The following is a 21,237-nucleotide window of genomic DNA, read 5'->3' as shown; positions in this document are numbered from 1 at the left end:
CACAGCTATACTATAGAAGAAAATAGACTGTCAAGCAAGAATAACATTAGGAAAGTTACTTGTTCACATAGTATGTGTCAATGGAAATGGGTATGAATTGCATTTCAGGTCCTTCAGAAAAGCAGTTATTATATGTCTTTTTTTTTTTTTTCAAATAGATGGTACAAACACACCCTTTTGATATTTGGAGGAGACTAGTCTATTTTTCCCTTTCTTGCACATGGAACTTCCACTAAAAATAAGATAAAAATGAGTCATGCTCCTCTTTTCACTGGGAATAATAGGTTACTCCTATTAAGTGTGCTTTGCTGTTGTTGTTCTAGTCTGGAGTTGCAATTGCTTTTTTTCTCTAGAGGGAAAAGTGGGGCAAAAGCAAAGTCAATTCACATTGCTTGGAAGTGTCCTGTTCTTCCCTGATTTTTCTCCATGCGCATGATTGTTCTTATTCGTACTGTTATTATTATTGGTAATATTATTATTATTAACTGGTTTTTAGCTGCTTCTGTTAAAAAAGATGACAGCTAATATTTATTTTTTCTCTCATTTTATCAGTCACAGACTTTCCCTGGATTATGCCATTTCCCCACTTTACTTGTTGCATTATGCAGGCAGTATTTTTCCAACAAAAAGATGAATGGAGGATGATCTCCTCAGAGCCTCTAGCCCTTATGCCTTTCATTCAGTGTCTCTAATAATTTGGATGAGGTGCTCCCCTCACTCAGGCTTTGCAAATACTGCTTGTTCAGGTTTGCCAGGCTTGTGGCCAGAAAATGAATTGTATGTAACTGTATAAACTATTTTTTTAAATTTTATCCTCGTACATTTTGCCATTGAAATTTGCTTCCATGTGCAAGCCTTTATGGTATTATTAGGTTAAAATCCATCCAAGATAACCTTTAACATTAAACGAACACTGCAGTACATATTGAAACTCTGACATGAGTTGGCAGTAAGATGTTTGTGAGAGAGCATGAACTCAGCAAGAAGAAGCCTTTCAAAATGGAGGGAAATATTGTCAGATGAATGAACAGGTGGCAAGAAATTAATTCATGTGAACTCTTATATAGAGTGTATTTGACACTTTATCTGCCCCAGCAGGCTGAATATGAAGAGTTTAAAGATTATCTTTCAGGAAGTATTTAACAACATAATGTTGTTCTAGTTCAGACTTACTTAGTTTTTGTCTCAGGTAGACCATGAATAGTTCTTATCTCAAGGAGATCATGAAAATCAAACCACTTTCTACTTTTGTCTAGCGCGTAATAGGAACATGTTGTTTGAACTGGTTCTGAAACTGGGAATTGACATATAAATTCATACACTGTAAAGGGATCGCAATAAGATAATTAAAGAACTTAATGATCACAAAAACTCTTATTATACCCCATTTCATCTTTTAAAAAACCTGTTATGAATGAAATATTTTATTTTCAAGTACATCTGACTATTCACCTAGTTTTGCAGCAGTGTGGCTTCCAAGGTTTCACAAAGTGTATCATCTGCACATTATTGTTAATGGAATGTTAAAAGTGCTAGATATCTCACAAAAACATGTTGTATTGCTATTTTTGGAAAGGCTGAAGATTTGGATTGTGCCTCAGTGCAAAGAGGGGAAGTATGAAGAACATGATTGACAGTGGTAGTGCTTTTTCTGAATGAATTGTTAGCTGCTACTTCCTGGTGGTTTACATTGAGAATACTATACTTGAAAATAAACAATTTCCATGTCTTCAGTGAAGCATTAGGTCTAACAATTTGTAACACCTTTTTTTTTCTTTTTCTTTGATAACAGAATTCAATGTAAGCTGCAGATATGGAGGAGTTTTTCATGTTGAGAAAAATGGTCGCTACAGTCTCACACGACCTGAAGCAGTCAAACTCTGCAGAGCTCTCAATAGTACCTTGGCAACACTAGAACAGCTGAAGAAAGCTCATGAACTTGGATTTGAAACTTGCAGGTAAAGAAATTCTTGAAAAAATAAGATACCATGACAAGTCAATCCATCCATGCTATAGTGTAATAGTTACATTTGACTTCCTATAGCTGTTAAGATGGTCATAGCAGTTAAATAAGTTATATTGTGTAATGAACAAAACATCTTTGCACATGTGTATGTTTGTTCTGGGTCCAGTGATAAATAAGTCCTTGATGCATATAGTTTTTATCACTTATCTTTTAAAAAATCATAACCTCTCACAGATAAAATCTAAAGGTAACAAAACATTGACAGTATAATAAACTAATCAGGAGGATGTTCAGATCATACTGTATCACTGAGTAATGAGTAAGATAAGTATGTTAAAATAAGGACCTAATGTAAGGTCAAAGACTGAAGATGGTATATATGGTATACAAAACTCTGTACTGTTTCTTGTCAAGGAACAGTAAAAAGCAGCAAGTGGCACCATGAGGGATGAACTCTTGGCATCCCAATGAAAAAATGGCCAGAGTATCAGTGCATCCTTATAATCTGTGAATGGAGAAGTTTCAAAAGATAGACATAGTAATTGTTAAAAAACCCAAAACCAGTTTGTCAAGTGACTTAATTACCCTCTATAAGTAATGATGTAATACAGCAAAATCTGTAACAAAAATGTCATCAAGATGAAATATTTTCCCTAAGGATGCCCTCTGTTCAAGCACTAATTGAGTCAATACAGTCCTGTGGTCTGTAAATACATCTGACTATATGAACACTTGATCTTGCATTAAAAAATACATTATAAACTTACTATGCACAGTGCTTTGAAAACTTTCTTATACATAAAAGTGTCATGCACTGCTTTTGATGACAGCATGTGATGTTCATTTTCACAAGTATTATGATGGTGAAAGATGTGGACAAAATTGTCAGGGAACAGTGGACAGAGAATTCTTACTGGATTCTTCTGAGAGAAGTGGGCATAATTTAAAATTGTACCACACAAAGACTAGAAACAGTTTTTTACTCTGAGGGAAAAATCCTTCATAACATAGTAAGCATGTTTTTTTTTTTCTGACATTGGCAGATGAACATACATAGCAGTCTGAATTGCCCAGCACCACATAATATGTAGAGATCAAATCCTAACTAATGCCTAGGGGTAGAGATTTCTAGTGCTAGCAATTATGAGTATTCTGCAACATGGAAAGTTTTTTCTGAAGTTAAAACATAAAGCTAATTGAAAGAAGATGGATTATTTTTCTTTCAGTGGGGAGCTGTAGTTTTTTTTAATTTTACAATTTTCCCTAATTCAGAGTTTACCAGAGGACAGATTTTGATTGTAAGGCATACAGATAGGATTCCTTCCTCCTGGTCAACCCTCCCTCTTACTTTCATTTATCGATCCTGTGCTAGAGGTCCTTGTCAGTAAGCCTTAGCTCTTATTAAGCTTGAGTAGGACAGGAAAAATATACTGTATATAATCATCAAAATACATGTCAAATGTGAATGAATAAGATGGTGAGTGAATAAGATGAATCAACAGAACATAACACAAATAGGTCAATAATAAGGTGTCAGTTGGGAGTGTGAGTAAAGTAATTTATAATTCCACCTACAAGAGACTTTCAGAACTACAAGTATCTGCACATTAGACGTGTAACTGGAATGATGTTCATAGATAAAAAACTGCAAAGCTATGACATTTACTCCTCCGTGACAAATCGTACCTCTCAAGAAGTGAAACAAAACCCAAATCAAACCCCAGTTCTTATTACAATTCTATCACATATCCCAGTTAAATACATTGGAATCAATTGTTACAGGATTGCAAAATAGTAATAATGTATTGTACCTAGTGTAACTACAGTCTTCACTAAAATATGTGAGCTCTGTACACAACAACCACATTGTTCAACTGAAAGATAGAGTCAGAATTTGTGAATGAATGACTGCTGTATTTGAATATTTTACTAAGCTGTCAGTTTTTGCAGAAAATTATATGTGTTACAGTCATTCTTTAAGTTTGCTCAGGTACCATAAATTGAGCCCCCAACATTTCATTTCTGTGTGGAATGTCACTGAGCATTATGTTATGTCAAAGCAACAAAAATGTGAATCCCTAAAGGAGAAACAATCCAGTCTTTAGTGTCAGGTAATACAACCTCCCACTGAACAAAAAGTGCACTTGCTTCCCTCACTTTCACTGCCTTGCTCTGGAATCAATTGCTCTAGCAAATAAGATGCTTATTTAGCTAAAATGGGTTAAATTCTAGGAATTACTTACGAAACAGTGTTGAGTGCTTGGAGACTGATGGAACACCTGAATGAAAAAGGAACAAAAAAGTATGCATAAAGGCATACACTTTAAAAAAATTATGGCTTCTTTGTAGCTTCTTCATGTTTGAGGTGCCATCTGTTATAGTAAGTAATATGGTTTATTTACCTCTGTCCTTCACAGGTATGGTTTTGTAGTAGGGCATATTGTTATCCCACGAATCAGACCGTATCATCTTTGTGCAGCAAACCATACTGGCATTTACAAGCTTCCAGCAAATACAACTGGTCGGTATGATGCATATTGTTACAATGAGACAGGTATGTATGTGATTTTATGATGTATTTTAGAAATAGATTAACTGAAGGTTTCTATAATAAACATAATCTCTTTTTCAGCTGAGGAGAAATACGTTTTTTCAAACTCTAGAAGTGTAACTATCATGCCAGCAATGAATTTGATCCATTTTGTTATTAGTGTGTTTTGACCTAAACTTTTTTTCTGCCTTTGGGAGTAACTTAGTAGCTTCAGAACAGTTCATTATAATGGCTTAGTGAAGTGAACAACCGCAGCAGTAAATCTGAAAGACACAAGTGTTGTCAGTGCTGGCATTCAGCTCTTCTGTTCATGCGCACATGAGCTTCTATAGCCAAAAGCAGTTACTTGTGTTCAGGAATACTAGGAGTGGCTGCCACCTGCAGCAGTGAGGGCCATCCCAGGCCCGTGGACACAGCTGCTGCTCTCCTGTTTGTAGGTTCATTCAGTATTTGCTTAGGCAAATCTCCATTCAGACATTAGGCAGCTAGACAGCAACGTGGGTCAGAAGCAGACCACTCAGAAGCAGACCACTTTCGTCTAAGGTTTTGAACTTTTTAGTAGATAGAAATATTTTATTAAATGATTAGGAAAATGTGGGTAGTCTGTGACAGATGCTGAACACAATATTTTAAGATGAAATCTGGACTAACTTCAAGTGGCTTTAGTTTCAGTAGATTGTGACATTCACAGACAGTTGTTACAGAAAGCTGCAGGAAAAAATCATTCATGATTTAGGTGGTAGTGACATTTCCTGATGTCATTCTTAGTATTGGCATAGTATGTGAACTGCCATCCTCTGATACTCACAAATGACTATCCTGCTGCTACAGTGATGTCCGTTGCCCTCAGAGGTTTATAACTCCTCCCAAGTATTATTCCCTTCCACCAGTATGATCAGGTAGCTTACAAACTGGCCCCAAATGTGGCACTTCAGCCCACTGGAGGAAGCAGTGCTCACCAGACCAGGGCAAGCTTTGCCTGTGCAGAGCCCTCCATGGAGAGGACAGTCTCTCCAGTTAGAGAGGGCTAGGGTTGCCACTTCTATCATGACAATGGGGCTACCTGCATTGAAACTGGGTCATAAGGCTGTTTTAACTGACATTGACTGCAACTGTTTTCTGGAATGGCTATGGAAATGGAGAATCTAATTGTTAGCTGACAGAACTAACAGTATTGTGGTGTTCCACCTCAGAAGGAGAAAAAAGGGAAAGTAGGTACATCAGTGAATAAAATTTTTTTGGAAATTTGTTTCCAACTGTCCTCATCTGAAGCTGATGTTTAGTGATTACATGCCATTAATATGGGTATACATGTGACTTTTATATTCATTTTCTCAAATTAATACTTTCTATTTTCCTTCTTTCACAGAAACAAGGGACATAGAGTGTGGGCCAGTTGAAAAACTAGATACTTCTCTCCTCAGTAATCAAGATGAAATAGGTACTGTACTGATTAGAAAGACATGCACTTTCTCAGTTTTTAGTATCTGGTTATGTTTTTTTTATATAAACAATTACTGATATTGAAAAAATTAAGCCAAACATAAGAAAAAGAAGTTAAGAGACATTCAACAGAAATTAAAACAGTTGGTCACTTCTTTTTCCCTTAATCTTATGGAACTTTGTTTGTTTCAGGGTGCTACCAAACACTTTTTTATATAGGTATTTGACATTTTTAGCATCTCAGAGTGGATAATATCTCTTTGACACACAAGACTTGGCTTAGGACAACAACCTTTCTACATCTCATTTGAGCTGTTTGTTAGAAAAGCAGCTGGAAGTGGAAGAAAATGCTCATAATAAATTATTTGTTGCAATTCTGAAATTCTGATTGACTTTACAAATGCTGAGATTTTATGTTAAAACCAAAATGTTTGATGGAAATAAGTGCTGCAGGGTAGGCCCTACATATTTGAGAAATATGTAAACTAGCATATATACATTAGACATGTTTTAGTGAAGTATTATCTAGACAGGTTAGGTAGGATGGCAAAAATGGATGAACTGGTATTAATTCACAAGTGTTTCTCTTTTTTTTTTTTTGTTGTAGAACTAAAACTGTTTAGCATTACTGAAATTTAGCTATGTAGCTCCTTGATATTAGCTGCTTAATTCCCTCTTTCCACAGTCATTGACAATGCAGATGGCTCACGTTATAATGCAGATGGCACACGTCATACCGGTGGAGAGTCCTCAACTTCAGGTGCAGACGATGAAAATGTAGGTAGTGGATCAACTCATGAGACAACTCCCGTGGATACCTCCATCAGGAGATCCAGCCCCTCATATTATGGAGGTGCTACTCCAGTCTCACAGCTGCCAGATCACACTTCTGGAGGGGGTGAAAAAGGAACTCCTGGAAAAGACTATGGTAAGGACAGTAGGTTGCACTTTAATATAAGTGAGTGAAAGATTACATTGATAGTTAAAGGATATAATGAGGGATTGAAAAGTACCATCTCTAATTTGTATTCAGGAGAAAAAAAACAGAGAATGTGTCTCTTTGAAAGAAAACTGAGGCATTTTAAATTTCTAAGCATTTTTTTGATTGCATGTGAGTATGAAGCATATGTAGAGATAAGGATAACATTCTTATCTGTTTTCTAAATGAAATGACATTAAATAATAAGAATGAGGAGGAGATTACAATAGAAAAGATTTCTCTTTGTATAAATACAGGAGATTTTTCAGGACATCATCTTACTACGGCATATTAGAGAATGCTTAGGGAGATAGATATGTCAAATTAAAATGTTATTAATAACTTCTTTTAGGTAGTAAAGCCAAATTCAAATTTCATGAAACCCTACCAAATAGAAACACCATCTTCTTTTCTATATATTTTATTTCATCTTTTATGTTTCTTGTGTGGATGAAATTATCTGAAGTCTGAAAGACTAGCTCCAATTGAACCTAAGGGATACAAATATAAGTCATCCTCTAAGGACAGTAAAGTTTACTGTGTGACTACAGGCTATTTATCAAATCACCCGTAACTTACCAGTGAAGGATAACAATGTTTTGCGTCACTATCCTCAGTATATACTGAAATTAAAAATAAAAAAAAAGAGCAGAAGCATTAGGATTATAAAATTACTCTTCACTTGTGGTATACTCATGATATATTATGCTTGTTTTTCCATATAGTTAGCATCCTGAATGGTAAATCCTAACATTTTTTTCCCTAAGGAACTAGGATCAGAACCATTCCCTGAGGTGTATGCTGTGTATTTTAACTGATTGCCATTACAGCTGTTATCAACTCTGCTTGCATGCAGAGTATAAATTTTTGGACTAAATCTCAGAATATATCTCAGTAGAGGGGAATACAAATAGCTTCATTCACTGCTCTAGAATCCCTGTCCACATGGTATACAGGTAGCATTTAAATCTTGTATCACGTGAACAGATCATTGCCAGAATATTCATTATCACTGTAATATATACTCCTCTTGAAATAATCTGTAAGGTGATATCCTTACTATGTTAGTAAAGTAAGGTTATGCAGGGTTGAATTATGAGAGGAATCTAGTCTGTATCTTTCTCCTCTCTTGGACCAATAAATAAAGGAATGAAGCTTGCAGTATAGAGTAACTGAAGTACTCCTAAATACTGTATTGCAACTCAGCTAACTCAGCTAATGAAATAGTAATGATTTATCCATCACCATACAGATGATGAAGTTCCATCTCTATCACCTGACATCTCTTTCGGGACAGTGGCTGATGATTTCCATGAAGAAGATGGTGGACATTATCATGCTACTACTAGTAAGATTTACATTTCATAACAACTACATTAAATATAGATTGCATTAAAACTGCTTTGTTCTTCCAGAAGGGCATTCTGGTAAGTGGTGAGGTATACAACATTTCAAATATTGGAAAGACATTGAAAGACACTACTTTCCAAACTGGTTAAGTCAGAAATGAATTTCACTCTCTGGGACAGTGGGAACAAAATCATTTACAGTGTGTTTAATTCAATGCTTATACATGAGCTCAGAGAGGTTGTTGGCTTATATTTTCCACTGCTGTTTTATCACACCTGTTTGCTCTCTGAGGCACCACAAATTAGTACAACCAATTATTACTTGAAGTCAATTTATGTCTGAGGTAGAAAAGGACGTTTTTGTCAATTTGGGATAAAAGTCTCTGTTATTCTAATATATTTATGGTTGTGAATGTGTGTAATCTGCGTCAAAAACATGGCCTCGCTAACCAAAGCAATCCTTTATATGGTTCCAATTGCCAAGCCATTTGTGCACTGCAAAAATTAATTTCACCCTTGTTGTTGGCAGTATGCATGAGAGAAAATTTGGGCTCCACAGGCTCTGAGGAATCAAAAAACACTAGCCATTTTTCTCAGCTTTGTCCTTAAATGGCTTTATTGAGTCAGAAAAACTGCTTGTGATGTTTTTATCAAATATGTAATGCACAGCAGCTACAACAAATAAAAAGCTTTTGAAGTCATCTTACACATGTTAAAATGGAAGTAACGTACATATGTTCACATTAGTTCTTAAGTTTAGAGTGATAAAGATCTTTGCCCCAGAAAATAAAGTGAACCTAAAGGGAGAACATTTTAATTACACACAGGAAATCTACAGAGGCATATTGTAGTAAAGATTGAACTGATAGACATGAAAGTTTCTTCCTACTGGCTCTTTTTTTTTTCCCCCACCAAGGAAATTCATGAAAGTGAGGAACTTGCTTGATTGTCTGTTGGTTGCTGATAGGTGGTCAAATGGTCTATGTGATTTGGAAGGGTGGTACCCTTGTCACTGTATTTAGAGTAAGAATGATCGTTTGTTTTACACAGTTAGCAAAAGCCTTGCTAGAAGACATAAATCACTAAAACCAAGCATCTTGTCTCAGAGGATGTGAAGGTTAGTAATAGCTTATAAATATGTAGATAGGAAAAGAAATATTAGGTTGATTTTACCCCAGACCTTGAAAGAAAGTAGAAAATTTTCTGGTGCTTGTTTCAAGCAAGAGCTTTTATTACAAAATATTGCCCGTAAGGGGGAGAAGTGTGGAGGAAATTCCACCTTCATATGTATTTGTTTTTGTATGCATGTGTGACTTGGTGTTTCCTCGTACAGGTGTTTCTGTACGCACTGCAAAATCCTGTGCATTTTTTCCAGGCAGGAAAGCTGTCTGTTTTCGTTTTACTACTTGATTATCAAATGTATTGATTCTAGATATATATGTCCCTTCCTGTTGCTAACAGTTCTCTCTCATGGGCAGGACTATTTTACAGAGGGAAAACTAGAGGTATTTAAGATTTTAAAAGATCAAAATAACTACAAAGCAATGTAATAAAATATGTCAATACTGATATATGTGTATGACAGAACTGATAGCATTGGTATGATTGTTTACTGGTTTAGGATTGATAGATTGGTTCTCTGGGAGAAAAAATTATGAAAGCAATGCACCTGGGCTTTTCTGATAGATTTAGCAACATCAGCATCACCACTTTAAAGCCAAAGAGACTCAGTTATTTTAATTTTACTGCATTACAAATGAATCAATAAGTTAGCGGTCCTTTCAGAAAGAAGTTAAGTATAAGCTGTGCATCTCTTTGAGAAGTAATCAAAAATTCAGTAGTGTAGGAGGAAGTTACATGGAGAACAATCAAAAAAAGAAGATGAAGCTGCACCCCAATATCCGCTATTTAGGTTCCACAGCAGTGCAGGCTCATTGGAGTATCCAGTTTAATTTCCCAGGGAAAAATCCCACAGACAGGAAAGTAGAAAATTAAGAAATAAGTAAAGAATACTATTTGTCATATATCTTCTGACAGATGGCTAAAAATATATCTATCTAATTCTATAGTGTTTTAAAATGAGAAACAAAACTGGTGTCTCTCAATCTATATTACACACCATTTGTAAAGTTAAAGTTTTGTGAAAAGGTATCTGACTTAATCTAAAGACTTCTTTGCTATGGGTTTGAAATGAACAATATTCACAGCTCTTTGTTCTTCAGAGAATACCCTTTTGGTATTTCTCTGGATTTAGACACTGTTGGTGATGTTCTCCCATCAAGTTAATGATCCAGATTAATACACTCTCAGCACTTTGCCATCAACTTCCTCTCCTGGATGAAAAAAGTTTCTTTGTTACTAACAAATTATGATTCATCTGAAGGTGTGCCAGGAATCAGATGTAAAATTCTGTTACTGATCAATGAAATACCCTTCTAAGTTATCAGAGCAACCTACTCAAACAATAACTGTGATTGATTTTGTTCATCCATGTGTAATAGACACTTTTATTTCTATTTGCACACCAATACCCATTTGGCTTGCCTAGCACAGTGGATGAAAACACTGTGGATTCCTCTGATTTTTCTAACGAGAAATCTCTTTCCATCTGTAAATGCCTGTCACAAACCTCTGGAATTGACTATTTGATATGCTCTGATCTGAGAAAATATTGTGCATTGGTCATGTGATAGGAATAAAGCTGCATATCTCTCTGTTCACGCTATGCTGACGCCTACTCTGAAAAGCATTTCTGGTGTGGATTTAGCTGACAGCATCAGGCTAAGGGGAGTGCATGTGTCCTTTGAGTGGACTCAATAGCGGCAGTTCTGAGCCCAGGTCTCTGACAGCATTGGCTTCTTGGGGTTCTCAGTAGCAGAGCAGTTTGCTTCTCTGGATGTGCTTGTCTGTGGGTCACCTTTTTGCCTGACATGGATACTTCTTTCACCTTTTGTATGTGATTTTATGTCATCTTGGTGGATGTTCCTCGTTCTGGAGCCTAAGGCTATCTACTCTCTCCTGCTGTCAAAGCCTGTGAGGAGCTCATTAACTTTATAGCATGTGAAGGGCTAAAGAAAACCCACAGGGCTTTTTGATGTCTCCTCTCAAGGAACTGTGTTCTTTCCTGGGACTGCCAGAAGCGCTTGTCGAGCGATGTGTTTGAGGAATGTAATGATACCATGGATTCATACATTCGCCTTGCACTCACATCCATCTCTGTGGCATGAGGGTGCTCAGGGTGCTGGTGCTAGTGGACTTGACTTTCCTGGAGGAAAAGTGCTTCTCAAGAAATAATAACAAGATCTTGGTTAAATGGGCCATGTCCTAACAGCTCCAGGGCCTCATCATGACAACCTAGAGAAAGCCACCACCCAAGCTTGGTGGAATCTGTTTCCAGCCCGCTGGTGGTGGTCAAATCCTGGAGAGAAGACACAAGAAGCCACACAGGCAACCAAGGGTAAAGAATGTCATGCTAAGAGGGCATTTTGATTAGAGGCTGAAGAGGACAGAGCATGATTAATGCTGTGAATGTGCAAAGGGTACCACACTGGGGAGCTTCAGCAGTGCTGTGGCAAAGTGGTGCATCCCTTCTGAGTGAAAAGGCCAGGAGGAGATATGGACCATGAGAAGCACAGTTCTGTATATTCTCCTCTGTAATTGTAAGGCTGCATGTAGGGGAGGCAAGAAAGCCTAACTGCTGCCAGCAGAAGGCTTTGTGATTTAGGGCTTCATGGCAGATTTAACATCATCACAGCAGATGTGACCTCCAGTGGCAATGGTTCAGATGATGAAGACTCTTCAGAGGAAATGACGTACCCAACACTGTTTCCCAGCTGGGGCAGGAGCGTGGCCAAGGACAAGAGTTCTCCAAGTACGAGTAAGGAACTTGCTTTCTCTTTGGATGGTTTCCTTCTTCTTTTTCCTTTCACACTTGATGTTCCTCCTCCTTTGCCACACACATATTATGTGAAAATTGGATGATCTCCTCATCATCTGCTCCTTCAGAAATATCTCTTTTGCGATTGGAAAAATTGAGCTCCATATTGATAAAAGTAATATCTCTTCTATCATTACTTAAAATTACCACCTATTCAAATGTTTTCATTCACTCATGATTTTCCAAGATGAAAAAAAAGCTTATCTTTCTTTCTATGATTTTTTTTTAAGTGTTAAAATAATTCTAGTTCATGTTATATATGATCTACAACTATTTAATACCAGACTTCCTGTCTGTGGAAGGAGATGTTCAGGCATAATTTGAGGAGGCCAAAGCCTAAGTGCCTTTTTCATTGGGAATTGTCAACAAAACAGTCTCATATTTGCTCCCTTCTACACTCTTCCCATGCAGTCCTCTAACATCACCTCATTTATTTTGTGACCTCAGATGTCTAGGCATGATCCAACATGATAATTGAGGTATTTTAATACATAGCTTTATTTTCCTGATAGGAATAGTCCCACAGTCATCATCTGATAACTCTTTTTAAATTCAAAAGCCATCCATACCTGAAATAATTTTTTTCTGAAAACCAGAAAACCACCACATGTGAAGATCAGAGCCAAATGCTGCGTGTCACACACTCTGGTACTTGACTTAAAGACCGGGGTGGGGATTTAGCATAGAAGTTGCCATTAATGACTATACTCTAATGCTCTTTTTTGTACAAAGATAATTCTGTTCTATTTCTGTAATTTTATTTAATTTAAGTACATCTTAATGTATCTGTTGTTTGTGCTCCTGTTTACTCAACAGTGTTTATAAATCACTGTTTATAAGCATTTGATTTTTCTGGAGATAGTTCAGTATTTGCATTTTTTCAGCAGTGGTCTTTGCTTTTAGAAGAAATTACAAAAATCATCAAATCATCTTGCTTTGGGGCATTTTATTCTTTTGCCTGTGTTTTGGGTATTTCTGCTGTTAATTTATTTATCTTTGAGACTCTGCACTGGTGACTTATTCCACTGGTGTATTGCATTCCAAATACTTTCTATGACCTAGCAGTGTCTGCATGCTGCATGGGTGAAAGTGTATACAATCTCTGATCATAGACTCTTGTGGAAGTTTTATTTTATCTTTTTAATTGTATTATAACTTTCTTCACTAATATTGGTGACCTGCTGGTTCTCAAGGCACTATCAGTTTTTTACCGTTCATCGCTTTTGAACTCAGTGCTGGATATTCTAGCATGCTACTTTTTGAGTACTTCTTGGGTACTTAGCAAGCATGTTTTACATGTATTGAGATATCTACCATGTTCCTTAGGTCCAGCATTATTCTTCAAACATGAGTTTAAATGTCTATAACTGCTGTAATGGTTTTGCATTACTTCTGCTATACATTACTCTTCTATTGCTTGTTTTCCCCATTCTTCTTGGGAAAATTTGCGTCAATCCAATGCAAAGAAAGAGTAGAGAGGCTGTAGTTAGGATATACATGAATTTCCATTTTCCATCACCTTTATGGCACACATGAACAGTGGTAGACTTAGAGCATAGTCAGCGTTCAATCCTCCATTGTCCCAACAGCTGTGGACTCACAACACGAAACGCTTCTGGAAATCTCCACACAAGATCATTGGAATCCCACCTTCACAGATGAAGAGGAGCAGTATCCTAGCTCTCCTACCAGGGGTAAAGGAATCAAGCATTTCAGATAATATTCAGATTTGTGACGTAAATGTAACACTCATGGTGCAGCTGTTCGTAATTCCCATACCATTAGCCTCAGTTCAGTGTAATGCCTTTACATTATTTGTACTACAGCCCTCATAGGTGGCATCTATCTGTTGTTCCAAGTCTATCTTTTGCATCTAAAGTTAGTTAATTGCCACTTTTCCTCACATTTCTGGTATTTTTATATTTGCACTACCAGTAGCAAAATAGAACTGAGTAGACTGTAACTTTTAGTGACCAACCTCAGTGAGGAAAAAAAAATCCCTTTTTCCATTTCAAAATTTTCAATTTGAAAATCTGAAGACAAAAGACAAAACAGGGAGCTAGTGTTTCAAAATCATGAAATTTTCCTACAAAAATCATCCTCCAGAAGAATGTGAACATTTTGCTACCAGTGCTAGTGCCAGTAGCCTACTGAGATACCGAAGCATTCAAGGCTAGAAGCTTCTGTAGGCAAAGGCTCACAGAGCTCATTCTCAAGCTATTTTTGCTGTGCCTTTCTGGTCCTGAGCTTGTTTTGAACAGCGAAGGTTTATACAATTGTCATTAGAACAAGACCTGTAATCACCCAGAAAAAATTTTTGTGGTAACTTTCTTTTATTTGTGGCGTATTTTTAGATCAGTTGTATTCATACATTAGTTAATATTAACTCTTTTTATAAGATGATAAAGATGTATTAGGTTTAATTTAAAAAGAATGGATTACATTTTCATGAGTGCTCTCTATATGAATATTTCATTGCCTGAATGTGAAAATAAATATTTATCCAGTTTTTCCCATATTGGGAAGTAGCATAGGTTTCTCTAGCTGGTTTCTTAGCATATATAACAAGTCCAGCTCATTCTTTGCATGCTCTGATTAATGACCTTTGCTTTACTTTTAATATATCACTCATGGAAATTTTTGATACCTAAGGCAAATATCTTTCTACCTGAGTTCTAGTGCTCATCTTAGGTTTTTCTGATGTATCTTTTCCAAACCTGCCGATACTCAATAGAAAACCTCTTATGGTGGTGGTACTTCAACTTCTTTCTGACTGCATCTTGTGCTGTGTAAGCAAGAGCAAATTAAAGACTAAGAGCTTTAATTATTATTGAGTTCAAAATAAGTATGCTTATCAACTTCGAATATATGAACCTACTTATTTCATCTTTCCAGTCTCAGAAGAAATTACAATTTCCTTGGGGCCAGCTTTGTAATTGTGTAATTGAGATATTAACTCAAAAGAGAAAGTTCATCCACTTTTTCACTGTAAAAACGCAGAATACACAGACTCAACAGTTAAGTTAGTATTAACGAATATGAAATAGATGTGTAAGCTGTTGTTTCTATGTGCTCTTCTTCTGCGTCTCCAATATCTTTTCTCTTCCATTGGTCATTGGGATCCTTTCTAGCCCACTTAAATCTTCTTCTGATCCTGGTGATGGTTTTGTGTCATAAGGTTTCCAGAGGACTACTTTTTCTTTCATCTTTCATTTCACATCAAATGCAACAACAAGAAAAAACCAAAACACAAAAGCCAGGTGTCTTTGTTATTAAACCATGATATGAGAATATGACTGATGATGGGTATTTTGATCATTATTGATTCAATCATCATCTTATCAGCACTAGTTACAAGTGAAAATGAAAATCAAGGACCAACCCAACATCCACTATCATACACCATTCATTCTGGAGGGATCAGTCAAGAACAAAATCCTGCAAATACCACGGCGAGTATTGAACAACATGAATTTACTGTTGCAGGTGAAAATTATTTTGAAAAGGAATCTTCTCATACAGGTAATATTACAGGTCACATTTTAGTAAATTACCAAGTCTTTCTAAAGGTTTACTTTTAGGATTTTTTTTTACTAATATTTTTGCATTCTGAGGCCATAGGACAGATTCTGTGAATACCTCTGAGCAATTCTGATGTTATATTATTTTTAATTATTAAAAAATCGGTTTAATTTTTAATTATTCTTCAGACCTGTCCCTGGGTGGTTTTTTCTCTTCTATTTGACTTGCAGGTCAAGACCTTTAGTATTGTAACCTTCTGTAACTGCCTCCTACATTTTGTGTTGTGTCTCATGCAGTCACAAGCTTTTAACAAACTGTCTACCAGGGTTTTATCTGTAGGAAACAGAGAAGGTTTAATAATGTCTGTTGTATATTTCATTGACTGGGACTTGTGTTCACTCCTCTGTTGCAAGTCATTATCAGACCCAGGATTTCTTTTTTCAGTTTTTGTTAATATGGCAATTATATCTAAAAAAAATTATCTAAAATGTCTACTCACCTTACTTTTGAACTATGACAGTGTGATACTGGTGATGAAGGGAAGAAAACAAAGCACAACGTAGAATAAGAAAGAGGCTTCTCTCTTCCATTCGTTGCATCAATTGAAACATAAAAGACCAAATTACACCTTAAAGCTAGTAACTGAAAATTGGCATATATTAGTTTCTGTTCCTGTGAGTGTACCAAGCTTACTAATTAATGACAGATGTGCTGCCAGCAGTCATCTACTCTTGCAAATTATTAAATACAGATCTCTGAAGAGAAGTATATCACAAACACAATTTAGATGCTGTTTCTATTCATTCAACTAAATTTAATCTTATTAGCAAAAGTTTTGTGTAGTTCACTGTTTCAGTAGTGCCTAAGTCCACATTCCTGTAAGATATCAAGCCCAGATATGTCATTACCATCCTTAAAAAATCTGGTGATGCAGTACAATGCAAAATGAGATAGAGATAAATGTGTAAACACCGTACTGTGCCATACTTTACCAGACTACACTGCACTGTACTACACTACGCTACATTATACTACACTGCTATAGCAATATGTAATAGCCTAGTTGCAATTGAAATTGTAACACAGTGTGGCAAATTTCTTATTGTATTGAAGGGGCTAAGGAGGGTTATGCTTCCTATAAGATTCAGGTACTCTTTTGCTATGACTATCTAATAAAAACTACAGATTGATTGATATGGATAAGTTTTTTCTAAATAACTGCGATATCAAATATTCTCCAGTTGAATGCTGTCTTATCTAGGGTGTGTAGCATGTGCTAGCATTCCCCTCTGTCATACTTCCTCATCTGTTTTCCTGGAGATGCTGCAACTAATAAAACAGTGAAATTTCGAGGGGGGAAAAATTGGATCCAGTCAATGCACTCAAATTCTGTGATTAAAATCTTACTGATGGGTCATATCCTTGCATTTGTTTCTGCCTTTGAGGTTCTTAGTTCTGAGTCAGTGGATATTGGTTTGATATTCAACCAAAACAATGTCAACAGCAAGATTCAGGGAAATACTTTTGAAAAACAATAAGATACCTTGATTCTGAAAAGCATATGTTTGGTTTGAGGAAGGAGTTGGTCCTACTGATGAGAGTAGTCAGCTTTTTTAAACATAAACCAGGATGAGAAGCAAATCTACTTTACTCCTCTTTGCCATTAAATGTAGTAAACATGTGAGCAAGGCCTGTCATAGAGACAAGAACCGAAGAGGAGAATAATATGAGAAATGGATCTTTATATACTGAGTTCATAATTGCTTCATCATCATCATAACAGCTATGGTCTCCACCCATGGGGCCAAACAGAATGACTCCATGCAAGACCCATGGATATATCCAGGTTGGGACAACGGAGAGGAATATGCAACATGGCCTGCTATAACGGATAGAACTATTCCTTCCAGAGGGAATAATCATGAGAAAGACTCTTCCACTACAGGTACTACTAATAATGTCAGTTACGTGTACTGCATCACTTCTGTCTCTCAGATGGCCTGTCCTGGAAAGATGCTGCATAAACTTGTAGACATGGGTAATTACTAATCTCTTAAAATAACAGCATAAGTTGTAGAATGACTAGTTTTCTCTGTGCTCCATCTGGATGGTGGTGAGACGAAAGTTTTCTATTTTAGCTCTGCATAAAACATTTGTTCTTTCCTTGCCAACACCACTTTCAGTACTTTCTATTCCTTGGTGAAGCATGGCTGTGAAATTGCATCCAGATCATTACATAAGTTATATTACTTTGTGTTGCCAAACTATCTTTATCTTAAAGTTGAATTCATACTTATGTATATTTGTATATCAACAGGTTAATGCATTTATTTGTGAATATTCATCTGGGGAAACAGTGTTCTTTTCAGAGATTTTATCAAAATATTTGTCCCTCTGATTCACAGAATGATGGGAGAAAAAAATTTACAAAACTGGCATGACACGAAATCATGATGCAATCTCATATAGCATACTATTCATAACATTAAAATAATGTGCTAAAAACATGATACAGTCTCTTCTTCTGAAGACTGTCACTGGTATCTGTACATGTAGCCAATGTCTTGCTCCAACATGGTGAGCAGAGATGTGATGCTTCGTGGTCTCTCAGAAGCCAGTGACAGGGTGGAAGAAGAAGGAGAGGCCTTCATGTCTTCTTCCCTCCTTCTGTGCTTTGAATGAGGAAGGTGGACGTGCTTTCTGGCTTGCTGTGGTGCAATATGGAAATACAATGTGAAAACAATATGGGTGGTGGTTTTGTGTGAGTGCTCCGTTTTAAAGCTGATCATGGCACCATCATGCCAGTCACAGAATCTGTGGAGGATGTTAACCAAGAGAAAGCAACCAAGGAGCCACTGGCACCTGGCACTCCACCTGGAAGGGAAAGTGAACAAGCAAACACCACAGATGGTTCCCATGTCGGTTGGATACCTGCAATTCTTCCAGACACTGAAGACCATCTTAATCGCTTGCAGACCCCTCTTACTACTAGTAAGAACAATGAATTATAACTTGTCACCACTCACAGTGTCTTGAGTAACTTTCTACAGTGACTGTAGAAAGGGTTCTTTACTGTCAGTATTGATACCTGCAATGTAAAATATGCTGTAACAGCACATGGCAGTGTCCGGGAAGTTGCAGCTGTGTAGTCAGCCTGGGACACAGGTCAGGGAATCCTCATGACTGCTGTCTCTATGTCCCTGTGTCCACTGTCCTTGGGAATATTTTTTATTAAGTAAAAAAGTGGATGAGGAAATGAAAATGTCTCATCAAAACCTTGACAGAGCAGTGGTAGACCTGTGCGGGACAGGTCTCCTTTCTCTTATCTTTTTGTGTTGAGAAAAGGGTAACAGTGGTTTAAGGAGACTTGAATGAGATGGGAATGGGAAGGCCACAGAAGCACACAGATGGAATTCACAGCTAATTAAATAATCTATATTTAAGTCATCTGTTATTAAACCATCATAACAGCTGTTGCCTCTCCTGATGGTGCCCACCACAAAGACCCAACTCAACCACCTCTGCCTTCAGATAATGAACCAGGACAGGGCACTGAAGGCATCAGGAATCCCACAGATACCCCAAGGGATGAAGTCCTCCACAAGACCACAGCTAGTATAATTGAAGCTGGTAATGACTCTCATCTGATAGGTACCAGTAAGAATAATGGATCATACTCATTTCTCATGCTTGTGTGAAATGAGGCATTATTTCTTCTGAAACTTGTATCCTTTCCCTATCTTTCTCATCTTGGAGATCTGCATTCTTGTTGTGAACTTGCAATGCAAATGTTTTTATCATTTTGTTGCATGTGAATATCCCAACAAGAATTGCTCCCTATTTAAGTATATTTTTTCCCTGAATGCCCTCCGTCTTATGTCCCCTGACTTTTCTCAGGTTTATTTTTAGTAGATGGTAATACTGAGAAAGCAGTTGCTTTGTGGAAGTGGCCAGTAGTGTAAATAAATCATAAACTTAAAAATATCTTTTCATGTCTGACTTTTCCTGGTCTTGATATTTCCACATATTCTCTTAATACTGTAAAATTTGAAATAATTTACTGGAGTTTGTTCATGTAGTTCTTCAAGGTTCTACTTAATGTCCGAAGATCTGCACGTTACTCAATTAAAATTACCTGAGTTCAAAATACTGCTTTTTCATATAATATAATATAATGTTACTTATTTTTATGACATCATAGTGCTTTGGAAGTTTTTGCATGTCTCTTACATTTTCAAAAAAGAAATTCTATGGAAAAATTAGCATTTATGCTTTCCCTTCTTCAAAATCCATTTTCATCAGAATTATTTAATCCACAACATTTAGGATTTGCCAAAGACCTATGAAAGCTAAAGATTGTGTGAATTAAAATATAGTTTGTGGATTAAAGTATAGTTGTATTCTCTACCCCCTACTCCTGTTTTCTAAATATGAAGGAGATTTGGTAAAGCTTCACAGTTCATTGTTTATTAAGCTTATGTGATTTGACAGATCAGTTGCAAATATGAAAAAGCAAGTATGATTTAGCAATTTATTCAAATGTTTTAAATTTAGCCATTCTAATGTAATTCCTGTGTAACAACAGGAATTCTTATACTCATTTTATTATGAAAATAACATTACTATTTTTGCCCTTCTAAGTAGTGTTTGTGAGGTATTTTCAAAACTGACACTTCAGGCTGCATTGTTTGTAAATTCATATTTCGGTTTCTGATTTTGCTTAGTGACGATAACTTTCAGTAGTGTAATTTTAAATTGGTATTAAACTTTATTATTAGGGTGTTAGTGAAGGAACAGACAACCTAAAAAGCGTGACATATACAGAAGATATTCTTTGCTTGTGGGTTTTGTTTTTTTTCCTTCTCGCTACATATTCTACATAGGCTAATAAATAAAAGACTAGAGATTGCTGAATTAAATAAAGAGGGAGAAATTTGTAAGGTAGGGTTTTTAAAATGTCTTTGAAGTTAACTTAGCCATCATCACAACAGTCACAGCCTCCACTGATGTTCTGGTACCAGAAGATATAACCCACGAAGCGTGGGCAACTCACATCATGGTAACAGCTGTTGCCTCTCCTGATGATGCCCACCACAAAGATCCAACTCAACCACCTCTACCTTCAGATAATGAATCAAGACATGGCTCTGAAGGCATCACAAATCCCACAGATGCCCCCAGGGATGAAGTCCTCCACAAGACCACAGCCAGTATAATCGAAGCTGGTAATGACTCTCATCTGATAGGTACCAGTAAGAATAATGGATCATACTCATTTCTCATGCTTGTGTGAAATGAGGCATTATTTCTTCTGAGGTTGTCTCCTTTCTCATCCTATCTTTCTCATTCTGGGGATCTACATTCTTAGTGTGGACTTGCAATGCAAAAATCTGTGATAGGATCTGTAGACAAGGCGTAAGGGACTCTCTACTGGTACACTTGGTGGTTTCTGTCCTTTACTGAAGCATGTTTTTGGGTGACCTGCTAACT

At 36.6% G+C, this 21,237-nt stretch overlaps 1 protein-coding gene and 1 long non-coding RNA gene across 5 annotated transcripts in view; one reads left to right on the top strand and one right to left on the bottom strand.

The window, feature by feature from the left end:
• CD44 (CD44 molecule (Indian blood group)) overlaps positions 1 to 21,237 on the top strand; it is a 50,392-nt gene that overhangs the window by 18,930 nt on the left and 10,225 nt on the right. The window contains exons 2-9 of one of the 4 annotated variants that reach the window (XM_017813677.1): positions 1,793 to 1,958; positions 4,384 to 4,520; positions 5,887 to 5,958; positions 6,646 to 6,888; positions 8,192 to 8,287; positions 17,531 to 17,692; positions 18,553 to 18,738; positions 19,219 to 19,377. In XM_017813677.1, coding sequence (XP_017669166.1) covers positions 1,793 to 1,958; positions 4,384 to 4,520; positions 5,887 to 5,958; positions 6,646 to 6,888; positions 8,192 to 8,287; positions 17,531 to 17,692; positions 18,553 to 18,738; positions 19,219 to 19,377 — 1,221 coding nt within the window. The remainder of the gene's footprint in view (positions 1 to 1,792; positions 1,959 to 4,383; positions 4,521 to 5,886; positions 5,959 to 6,645; positions 6,889 to 8,191; positions 8,288 to 17,530; positions 17,693 to 18,552; positions 18,739 to 19,218; positions 19,378 to 21,237) is intronic. The other 3 variants (XM_017813686.1, XM_017813695.1, XM_017813704.1) reach the window with 3 other exon arrangements.
• On the bottom strand, positions 13,798 to 17,459 carry LOC108496732. The gene is made up of 4 exons (XR_001874562.1): positions 17,291 to 17,459; positions 16,247 to 16,274; positions 14,894 to 15,010; positions 13,798 to 13,910 (listed from the first exon to the last, which is right to left on the bottom strand). It is a non-coding gene; the product is annotated as an uncharacterized LOC108496732 (long non-coding RNA).

Source organism: Lepidothrix coronata, unplaced genomic scaffold (genome assembly GCF_001604755.1).
Source record: "Lepidothrix coronata isolate B3197 unplaced genomic scaffold, Lepidothrix_coronata-1.0 Scaffold1, whole genome shotgun sequence".
NCBI classification, from domain to species: Eukaryota; Metazoa; Chordata; class Aves; order Passeriformes; family Pipridae; genus Lepidothrix; species Lepidothrix coronata.
This window is presented reverse-complemented; position numbering and strand designations above follow the sequence as displayed.